At 35.4% G+C, this 11,699-nt stretch overlaps 1 protein-coding gene across 3 annotated transcripts in view; it reads right to left on the reverse strand.

Moving 5' to 3' along the window:
* SON (SON DNA binding protein) overlaps positions 1–11,699 on the reverse strand; it is a 33,263-nt gene that overhangs the window by 9,473 nt on the left and 12,091 nt on the right. For 2 of the 3 annotated variants that reach the window (XM_008567115.1, XM_008567113.1), the window contains exons 4-8: positions 11,351–11,628; positions 9,695–9,855; positions 7,648–7,794; positions 7,252–7,440; positions 186–296 (exon numbers count right to left, since the gene is read on the reverse strand). In XM_008567115.1, coding sequence (XP_008565337.1) covers positions 186–296; positions 7,252–7,440; positions 7,648–7,794; positions 9,695–9,855; positions 11,351–11,628 — 886 coding nt within the window. Of the gene's footprint in view, positions 1–185; positions 297–6,349; positions 7,151–7,251; positions 7,441–7,647; positions 7,795–9,694; positions 9,856–11,350; positions 11,629–11,699 lie in introns of those variants that run through there. The other variant, XM_008567114.1, reaches the window with a different exon arrangement.

Genomic DNA, 11,699 nt, shown 5'->3' on the forward strand with positions numbered 1-11,699 from the left:
AAGGGTTCGGATCCCACGTACAGACCGGCTGCTCACTGGCTGAGCGAGGTGCGGACGCAACACCGAGGGTTGCGATCCCGTTGCCGGTCCCGGTCCGGTACGGGTGCAACACTGAGGTGATTTATATCACAACTCAACCACCTACTTAGTGAAATTCTCATTTAGACATTAAAACTGCTACCTACCCGTTCCTGAGCCCGATTCAACATGCTCATGGCTTCAAGGTCAAATGCATTCTCACTGAGTCTTTTCTGAGCAAGTGCCCGTTCACTCATTGCAGTTGAAATGTCCACAGGCTATGAAAGAAAACACAGATAATTATCTCAAATTACCACAGTCACCTAAATTATGAAAAGTGCTCCTATCTTTAGTTGCTACATATCAAAAAACAAAATAACAGTCTTACTAATAATCTTGGAAAGAGGGGAGAAGACTCAGTAAAGTAAGCCTAAATTATGAAAAGTGCTCCTATCTTTAGTTGCTACATATCAAAAACAAAATAACAGTCTTACTAATAATCTTGGAAAGAGGGGAGAAGACTCAGTAAAGTAACCTTGGAAAGTAGATGAGGATTAAGGTAAGTTACAAAAAGATCAGAGGCAGCAGAACCCACCCCAAAATCTGACTAATTTCAGTATATTTTCTACTGTATCAAACTATAATCATAGAAAGTTCCTCTAGGAACTTAATCTCTAGCCTTCAGCAACAAAAGTCACGTAAACTGAGAATTTTTGGAACTTGTAAATTTTATACTAACAGTTTTCATTTTACCCTATTTATTAGCATAACCTTCAAAAGCAGAAAGCAAAGTTCTTGAATAAGCAAGTAGAAAATCATTATGGTGTCAATGATCTCTTCTTTACACATCAGCACACCTTTTCACCTCACAGTTGTACATGAATATAGTCTGGTCTTACAAACCCAGTTTCTTCTAAGAATATATTCAGTGTATAAGTAAATCTTTTATTTTCAGTTTCCATACATTTATTACTGGAGTTAAAATATTTCCCTGGAAGTCCACAGTAACAATTGAAACATTTTTAAATGAGTTATGTTTGAAAAGTCGTAGGTCCCCCTTTTCAAAGCTCATATTCTACCTTTTAAAACTTTATGCTAAGCAAAGGTAATTTTATGTTTTAACTTTTTGAAAAAGGATCTTTAGAGCAAATTCTGTTTGTCAGATTTGTGGAAGGCTTAACCATAGAAGAAAAACCTATCAAGTAAGTACTTAATGTTTTTTGTTCTATAATTAAGATCTCAAGTTGATGTGTATCAACTAATTCTTGATTTTTTCTTTTAATACCACTTAAGCATTTTATTATTTTTCAAGTTATTCATAAAATGCTTATCTGAAATGGGAAGGTTTTGCTGTCTGCATATACGAAGAATGATTAATACGTGCTGCATTATATATGACAGAAGGAAGTCAATAAAATAGCTAACAGCTAAGAATTTTCATTTTTAAAAGAGCCTAGCTGTAATCAGACTGTTTTGTGTATGAATTTTTTTTACCATCACTTTATAGATAAGGATGAAATACTTCTTTTAAAAAATAAGATCTATATAGTAAAGAAAGCTGTATGACTGAAAGAATAATTGTATCTCATACACAAGGATTCATTAATCTTACTTTTCCTACCTTCGGAATCCCTTAATCAGTCCATCATTCTTAGTTATCTTACTGAATTCACTTAATATTCCTTGAGCTAAATCAAGTTTTTCCTTTCTCAAAGTTTAGATTCTTATATAATGCTTTCTTAAAATAAAGGCAAAATTAAACTGAATTCATTCTGTAATTGTTTATTAGAGTATTTACAGATCTCTTGAATGAAAAATCTCAATTTATAAACTTAGCAAATTATCATACAATTTAGAATATTTCTGAGGCTTATAAGAAATAATTAATCTAAGCAAATTTGGATTGAAATGTTTACACCTTTCACTTCTACTGTAGTTCTTTCTGATTCTTGGGACCTTAAATGGGAACACACATATTTCAGGCCAAAATTTATGTCCTGTACCCTAGGTCTACCTTAGATGTTTCCTAAAATTGTCAAGTAAGATTATCAAGAAAATTTTTGAAGGCCCATCAAATAAGACAAATACTGTCTCATTAACCTTCCCAGACTTACACTAGTTTTCATGGCAATCTATATAAATCTAAATATTAGGGTGCTTAGGCATAAATAGGATTTTATTCTGGAAAGGCTGAACTCAGAGAGGATACTGGGGAAAATGTGTCTCCCCACCATCCCCAAGCTCTGATCCGCAGTTTCCAACTATAAATTAAACGTAAACATGTATTTAGATGGCTCTGAAAACCCTTCACTTTTCTAGAATAAAACTAATTCTTTCCAAGTAGAAAGTAAATGAATATACCTATCTGTTAATTCATCCTTCTAGAGACATTTTAAATCACTATACTTTTCTCTTTTAAATTTACTTTAGATAAAATTACAACTATTTTTACTAATAGTACAACTTCACTTATTCTTCAGCAGGCTTACCAAGGGAGCTGTAAGTTCATGCCAAGTACTATCAAATACTAATCTATTAATTTCATATTCATATTGGTTAAATGTGAAAAAATATACAACTAAGAATGAATCAACACTATCTTAACTTCTTAAGAATCCTCAGGAATTTATATCAAAAAGTCTTTTCAATTTTCAAGGTAATTCAGGTTATGCAATAATGCAAAGAAAGCCAACTATAACCCCCAAAGTATTAATATTCAAGGGTCAGACCTCGTGTTACATATCAGTATTAAAACACTCATTAAATACCACAGCTACCCTTTAGAGCATCACTGTCCAATAGAACTTTCTGCAGTGAGATCTCCTGAGCATTTGAAATGTGGCTAGTATGATTAAGACACTGATTTTTTTCAGTGGTTGGTGACTACTATATTGGACAATGTAGCTTTAGAATGTTAACCATCCTTTAATATTGTTCAGAAACAGGAAATGTGGGAAAGATACCAAAATGATGCTAAAAGCCCTCCTAAAAACTGGGAAAAAGAGAATCTTACATTTCTAGAACACTGTTATCAAGTTGTCATCAACAAGCCTTACTTGTTTTCACTGATACATTATACACTAGCTTGCGACCCAATGTATAAAAATGATTGTGTCATAACGTTCTAGTATTATAATAGGGGAAATATTTAACTTCCTTTTCTTTAATATTTGTTCTGAAAGGTAAAATCTACATTTAAAAAGTTCTGAATTATAACTCTGATTCTCATATTAGTAAAAACTGCCCAAATTCTTTAATCTCTCTACTTCAGCAACAAAGCAGATTACTACTATTCCTAAAACCCACAAAGGTGTCAGGTGTAATGAAATACATAATACAATTACATAAGTATACTTTTTATATCTTTATTTCTCATTGTAAAAAATTCTTCTAAATCAATTTACTCCCCTTTTGTTAACCCAACTATTTACATAAACAGAACAAGTACCTTTAAAATTTCTTAGAATGTCAGTGAAAGGATATAAAAGAACTAAAGATAATTGTTAGGATGGGGTAAGGAAAATAATTCCTATAACAAGAAAATTATTTTCTATACAGGTTATTGCAGATATCTCAAATTAAAAGGCATAAAAGGAAAATTTTAATTATAAAAAGCATCTGGCCTGTATATAAAATGTGATATTAAAATATTTAGCAAAAATTAATAAAATATAAAGAGGTTCATATATAAACAAGCAAAATGACAACTACAAAAATAAAGCCACACTAAACACAGCATGTCCCAGTTATTACGTGTTTGATTGGTTTTAAAAGTGAATTATAAGTCTTTTTATTATATCATACAAAATTCTCTAATGTGTAACTCTTAGATGAATCTAAATGAATTATAACAGGAAAACAACCTATTAAATGGTTCAGAGAAATTCAGTGTTAACCACCTAGGAGAATCTAGGGAAAAACAAATGAATAACAAGTCTGTATATCACACATTCTAACAGTGGTAGGACCTATGTGTTTCATTTCCAATTAAAATTCCAGCTTTCCTACATTTATACATTTAGAGGTTCTAAATTTAGAATTTTAGTTCCACTGGGATGTGGAAATATGATTCAATACAAACCTAGCACACTGCTTGAAATAAACGTGATCTTAACATCTAAGCAATCAATAGACTTTAATGGAGCTACCTCTAGACCCCTAAAAACATGACTGATACTAAACCCACAAACTCCACACTAGTTGTTATGAGTACAGTTATTAATTACTCCACTTAAGACAATTCTTTAAAAGTTTAAATCTTCTATCCAATAAGCCTTTGCTAACTTTATTACCAAGAACTAATTTCCCTGAGGACTATCTAAGTTTTTCAACATTTTTTATTTCACTGTTTATAAAGCTATAAATCAAATTCACACAAATATGGTCAAAGTTCTGTAGTCACTCTTTACTGAGGATGATGCTGGGTGGTTTCTGGGTAGAAAGACGATGCTACAGCAGTAGAGCACAGAGTCTGATGAGTTGTTTTTCCACAAGATATGCATTTATGCTGATCCATCCAAAATGTCTATCCACTCATACTTACGAAGAGCACTCATGTGCAAGAAAATTGGTGGGGTTAGGGAGTATAGCAAAGTTAATTTGGCCCTTAGGGAAATAAAATCTATGGTCTTTGCCTAAATGTTTTACACTCAGGACTAAAGAACCACAAACCCCATTTATATTTATTAAAATGAAGAAGACTGACAGATAAAAAATAATACTAGTTAAAAAGTTGACCATTTAAGAGAACTTTCCTTTTATTCTAGAAAGCCTTTATTTCAAATTCTAACAGGAAATCAAAAAGGTCAATGCTCCCATAAAATGTCACCAAAGGTATCCACCAACATTGGCATATAGAACACTGATTTTACAAATATAGTATAATTAAATGGTAGCTAAATAACTAGAACTAAACATTTTATATTATTAACATTCTTCTAGGTGTTTCACATTATTGCTAGATGAAAGTACAGAGATTTGAAAGCAAAATACAATCCTATTCCTCTTCCCCCTAACATTTTGGGATTCTTTTGTTTAGAATTAAAGTTAATCTATATATTCTTTGACTCTCATCTTCTAAGTGGCTTGAAGACTTCTTATAGCAAATAGTTGTACATGCCTTCCTACAAAAGACATCTGCTTCATTCCTTTAGCCCTCTAAACAGAACGGTTTTTTTCTCCTGTTTTAAGACTCCTTTACTCAATTTTATAATTATTAACCTTTTCTATCAACCTTTCCCCCCAGAATTCTTTAGAATAATGCTCCTCAACCTTTAATTAAAATCTGACAACCACTTTTGATGACTGAAAAGGCTTAAGGTAAGGCATCACACTGACAGTGTTAAGACTGAAAATGACAGTACTAAATTTCAAATATATATACACATGCACTCTCTCTCAGTCAAAAAGAAATGTAGTTATTAGGATTTACCAAGCACTTTCCCCATGTTCAACTGAAGAAAGTCGAAACAGTTATGGTCACTTCTCTGGAAAATCCCTTGGAATTGTGCAATATTTATAGGCCCTCACACCACTGGAAAATTTTTCACATATAAAGACTCTCCATAGAGAGTCTGCAAGAAAGTAATTACTAAATGCATATGTATCAGGATTTCTAAGTATGTCCATGCAGCCCTCTTATCATGGTTTATATTTAGCTACTACAAGATTAAGTTAGCTCCAAGTGTCTGTTAACCTTTCCCTCTTGAGATGTGCAGATAGCCTGATTTACGGATTAGCAACTGAGCTACTCAACTGGTTTCACTTAAATATTTTTTTAAACCAACTATTCTTCCCTCACTGGTGTTGGTATAACTTGCTTCAATTGTTGAACCCCATGTGAATATAGATCATCTCCTGTGACTCTAAGTTGCATTGGCTAGTTAGCATGTCCAGCTCATTGTACACAACTTGTTCCCTTTCAAAATGCCACAAGTCAAAAAAACACAGTGAAAATGTCGCCTGTGAACAGCTCAGGGGGAAAAAAATACTATCAAAAAGTTTCTGATTTGGGTTCTGTTCACTTTCTGATTTTATAAACAGGGTTTTTACTTGTAGAATTGGAGGTGTTTACTGGAAGATGATGATATGGCCAATGACAGGAACCTGAAATGAAGAGTACAGGTCTCTCTGACCTACATATCCCAGAACTGCAAGAAAAAAAAGTCCATAAGGGAATCAGATATCTAGTCCAGTCTTGGACAAATGTCTGGGCTTTGGAAACCAAGGGTAAGAAGTGATGACAACTAGTCTATGTTATCATTTAAAATTCCCACCCCCCTAGTAAGTCTCCACCCTCCCAGTTCCCCCAAGCGTGATTTTGCACAACAAGTTAAATAAAAGTAAACTGTTTATTAAAAGATACAGCAAAGGTACAGATACAGAGATACATACAAAGATACAGATATATATATATTTACATATATATACAGTCTTGCTGTTTTCATGTGCACTATATTTAGCAGCACATTATTTAATCAGGCGGCATTTTAATGGGGTTGTTTTGACACTTGGCATTATTACTGAGTCATTTTGACAAGATACAACTATAGCCTCCTGGAAATTTCAAATTGTGAATTCCACTTCTCCAACTTTTAATAGTAGCAAAAAGGGGAAGGAGAATGGAATGGAGTTCCAAGGCTGAGCATTAGGTTAAACACAAGAATTCAAAAGGGCCAATTCAAAGGGAAAGGAAAATGATTAAAACTAAAAGCTATCTGACAACCCAGAGAAATAGCAGGAAACCATCCTTTTAAGGACAATGGGCTGTGTACCCAGAATGCTCACATCAGCCTACAATGACCTTTTCCAACCCAGTTCTTGTGTTGAACCTGAGGATCTGCTTCTCTTTGCTCAATCCCTCCACCCAGTAAATTTGCTACCACCAAAATCTAGAGCTATAGAGCCTTGAAGCAAAACGAGAAGCTAAATAGTTGTACCTTGGGCTACCTTCCCACAAGTGCAAAGAGGGCCCAATGTTGGGTAGGGATGTGATAACACTGTTCTCTGCAATTCGATGCTTTTCACTTTGTGGCTTCGTTCCACAAAGTGAATTGCATCGAGTTACTGTCAAATGAGAAGCTGCGGGCTGTTTCATCTGTCGTCTAACCCGGCCCTGCCGTTTAACCCGGCCCTAAGAAGAGTGAAACAGAATCCAAATCAGATATAAAGTAACAATAAAATGGCAGATTCAGGTATAAAAAAGGAAAAATACCTAACACTCCTCTTACTTACCTCCGAAGGCAAATTGCTGCTGAAAACATTATCATCATCTTTGTTTTCTTCACCATTTTTCTCTACAGGAACCCACTCTCCATAAACACTATCTGCTTCTTTTTTTCGATGCTGAGATCCAGATGACACAGGAAATTCTTTTGTTAATGTTACCTGGCTTTTTGGTGGAGTTGGCTTTGCTGCAGCAATCTAAAAAAAACAAAGGTTTTCTTAATTAAAAACTCAGTATAACAAATACCTACACTAAATGGTTTCTGAGGATTTTCAATATAATCTGAAGAAAATTATTTCTCAGAGTATTTAAACCAAAAATTAATAAACTAAATTCCTTTTGTGTTTTGTTTAAATAGTCACCTAAGTTGTGTATTTCATCAATCCAGAAGCACTAATACTCACATTCAGATTGAAAAAAATGGGCTTGGGTTCACTGAGTTTAAAGGGATGATGATAAAAAGGAGGTTCCTCTTCCTCTTCGTCCGAAACGTGAGGTTTATTCACTATTACATCATCATCTTCTTTACTCTGTGCGATCTGTTTGCATTTCTTTAAAAGTAAAGACAAAAAATAAATCTTACGCTTTATGTAGAACGACATGTAATTTCTTAAAAAGAATCAAAACCACATAAAAATCAACTTTCAAAAGTTAAACATGATTAATGATAGGTTTTAGATAGGAATTTAGCTTATTAGCCATTATTTAAACACACTCTGGCTGGTCAGTCAACAACATTTATTGAGCACCTACTAATGTGCAGAGCACTGTACTGGGCACTGTCTGGGGAATACAAAAAAAATTAGAAGACATGGTCCCTGCTCCCAAGGAGCTTACAATCTAGTACAAGAGACAGAATACATATACATGAAATAATTGAAGAACGCTTTTACAGAGCAACACAATAACAAGTGCAAACTCATATAATACAAACTGAGTATGTAAGTGCTAAAAGAACAAAGGCTTAAGAGAGAACAGAGTCAGGCAGAGTTAGAGAATCAAGGAATAATCCTTGAAGATTTGTAAGCCAGATTTTCATAATGAAGAACACGGATTGGTAGGGAAAGAAAAAGAAAGTCATCCTACCCTGATGGTGGTAAAAAGGTGAGAAGAAACTTGTTAGAAAGGACAAGAGGGCTGAAGATGAGGCTTAAAACATAGCAAAATACTAAGTGTCCATAGTTTTGGATAAGGAGTTTGGATTTGGTAAGTAAGCAACAGAAGCTCTTACTAGGTCCTTAATTTTTTTTTTAAAGTTGTAATTTATATTGTAATAAAATCTAAGCAAGGAAACAAATTAAGAAGTTTTCTGATCCCCAATTACATCGCAAAATAAAAGATTTGAAACATCTGCAACAGGATTAGATAGTAATATCTTTCTCCATAAATGTTTTGTAATTTGAATCTCTTAAGGAATAGAACTTAAGAATGGAAAATAAGGCATGATGAAGAGGGTACAACTAATGAGGTCTGACATACAAGGAAAGTCAATTCCTTCCTGAGAAGCTAAGGAACAGACTCCATTACCTGGCTTTATAAAAAGGTCAGAGTAAATTTGGGTAGACCTGTCTCTATATAAGCAGTAGAATTTGTCACATCTATTATCAATTGAAAATATTACAATAGGATAAAAAGCTCATTTAGCCAAAAACACAGAATATATCAAGCTTGTAACCCAGGGAACAGAATATATTGACAGTGGCAGGGCTGGCATAAGGCTAGCCAATGACAAGTTTCAATATATGAAACTGGTATTTCTGGATCCTAGCAGCAATATTTCAGCATCTCCCCCCCAAAACAAAATAATAAAACAAAGCTCCCCCCATCCCCCAAAGAAAGACTCAATTGAAAAGATCGAATTTTTAAAAACAAAAATAAATGTTTAAAATATATGTTACTGCCAAAACCCGAACCGCAGGAAGAACTGATAATGACCGGCCATTATCGCCAATGGCTGGTACCAAACAGCCAAAACCCGAAATGTTGATGCGAAAGAAGTTCCTTTCAGGCAATGGCCAGCTATTCTCATTAATTTCCAAGCTCCGGTGGCAAAAGATCATTTCTGAAGATTGTCTGTGTCTTTGCGTATATGCAGTACACTCGTGGCGATCAGTGAACACGTCGTGAATGGAAACTGTAGGCGAGCTTCTGCGTGTTGCTCACTCAACACCTCCTCCATTCAAACGAACCGTCTCACTCCTCAGTCAGTTTGGCTTCTAAAACTGGAAAGCAAAAGTAATGGGAAGTAACTTTTAGCTAGCGGAGCTTAGCCATCCCGGATAATGGCCTGCTAAACAGAGCTTCTGCCGCTGCCACATCTGTATTTCGGGTTTTGGCCACTCGGTGCCAGCCATTATCAGTTCAGCCCACAATTCGGGTTTTGGCACGCTCCAGAGTCAAGATCACTGGAATAATCCATTTAAGAATGAAAACAAATTCTGTCTAGCTTACCTCAGTTAGTTCTTCTATAGTAGCTCCTCCTGACTTTTTAGCAACTTTCTCTTCTATTGTAGGTGGAGGTGCAGGCTTTAGGTTTGGCGGTAAAGGAACACCAGCCTTAGCACACATGGCAGCTGCATTAGCTTTGGCTATTTCAAGTAATTGAGCCTTATCTGTAAGAGGAAAAATAATAAGTTTTTTCTAAGACTGTACATTTTGTATTATCAAAAATCCTATATGCTAATAACATTAAGGCATCAATTTTCTGCCCTAATTTATAGCTGTGATCAAAGCACTCTGACTCAAAGTTTTTAAGCAGTGGTCCCTTATTTAAAGAATTAAGTCCACATTGAGCTTCCCATTCAAATACTACAGAAAATAGCCACCTTACTATACAACTATAATGATCACCCTGCCACACACACTCTAAGACAGAAACCTGCCAAAGCCAACTTTATTTCCCAAAATTATCAAAACCTTAGATTACTCTCTTAATCTGACATCTTAAATCACTCTTTGAGCCCAAGTTCAAGTGCCACCTCTTCTAACAAGTCTTCATTAAGTCAGAATTAACATTCCTCTTCACTGTGTTCCTAAAGTGCCTCACCTATACCAGTAAGTACTACAGTAAGTAACCATCACATTCTGCCCTTTTTGGCAGTTTTGCTATTTGGCAAAAGAGACATTTGTATGCATTTTACCCATGTCTCCTCCACTGACCTGTAGTCTCTTTCAAAATTATATATCGTTCCTCTGCTATGAATAAAAACACTCAGAAGACTTTTGTTGATCTGAATGTACACTATCCCTTATTATTCTTACTGTCTTTTTCTTTACACAGTCCTGACCTAGAAATGTCCAATCTAATGGAATGATAAATTATCCATACTCATTGCAGGTAATCATGCATTACCTATCAAGTTTTAGTCACCTCTGCACACTACTTAAAATCAGGGAAAATTAGACATTTATTTTTCAAGTAAAACTGAATAGATTATTAAAAATCACTCTGATCTAATAAATTTCACTTTATTTAGCTAGTATCACCCACCACTTAACTCCCCACATGCAAAATTCCCTACTCACTTCTATTACCAACTATACCAATCAGAATTAACTTCACAAGCAATTAACAGCCCTATATTGCCATTTTAAGATATGTTAACTTACTTTTAAAAATTATAACTTTAGGCATGTTTATGAGTATGTATGTTGTAATACATACAGTATCTGAGCATCCTATCCTTGTTTTTAATTTAATTCTATATGTATATCTGCTTCTACTTTCCATTTTTAGTTACGGCAAGATGGTCCAAGCAAAATGAAACATTCAAGTATGGAAACACCTCGATTCTAATATTACTACAAAGCAGGTCTTTTTAACTCCAAACGTACTGCACTATCCCTGTATTTTCTATTTTTCTGAAACTTACTGGTACAAGAATCAAACCCTGGCTGGATCCTGGTGTTATCAGCACCACACTCAACATCTGACCTAACTGGCCAGCCCTATTCCTATATTTTCTGAACAGAGGCTAATCTAACCATTAAAAATTTAATATTTATCCTAAACCAATAACCCAAAATATTCCATTTGACTTAAGATCAGAAAAAACTCAGGTTTACATCACTATTGCAATACCATTAAATTTTAAAATAACGACTCACCCAAATCTGTCAGACGTTTGGGTGATCTGCCTCTTTCAGAAGACCTGGATCTTTTACGACGGATGGGTGATCTACTAAACCTTCTCCTCAAGGGTGTTCTTGATCGCCTTAATCTGACTGGTGATATACTGAAGCTTCGTCTTCTTACCACAGACCTTGATCTTCTCCGTCGGCTGGGGGTGCGGCTCCGCCGGCTAGGGGTGCGGCTCCGCCGGCTGGGGGTGCGGCTCCGCCGGCTAGGGGTGCGGCTCCGCCGGCTGGGAGTGCGGCTCCGCCGGCTGGGGGTGCGGCTCCGCCGGCTAGGGGTGCGGCTCCGCCGGCTGGGAGTGCGGCTCCGCCGGCTGGGGGT

Source organism: Galeopterus variegatus, unplaced genomic scaffold (genome assembly GCF_000696425.1).
Source record: "Galeopterus variegatus unplaced genomic scaffold, G_variegatus-3.0.2 Scaffold294, whole genome shotgun sequence".
Classification (NCBI taxonomy): Eukaryota; Metazoa; Chordata; class Mammalia; order Dermoptera; family Cynocephalidae; genus Galeopterus; species Galeopterus variegatus.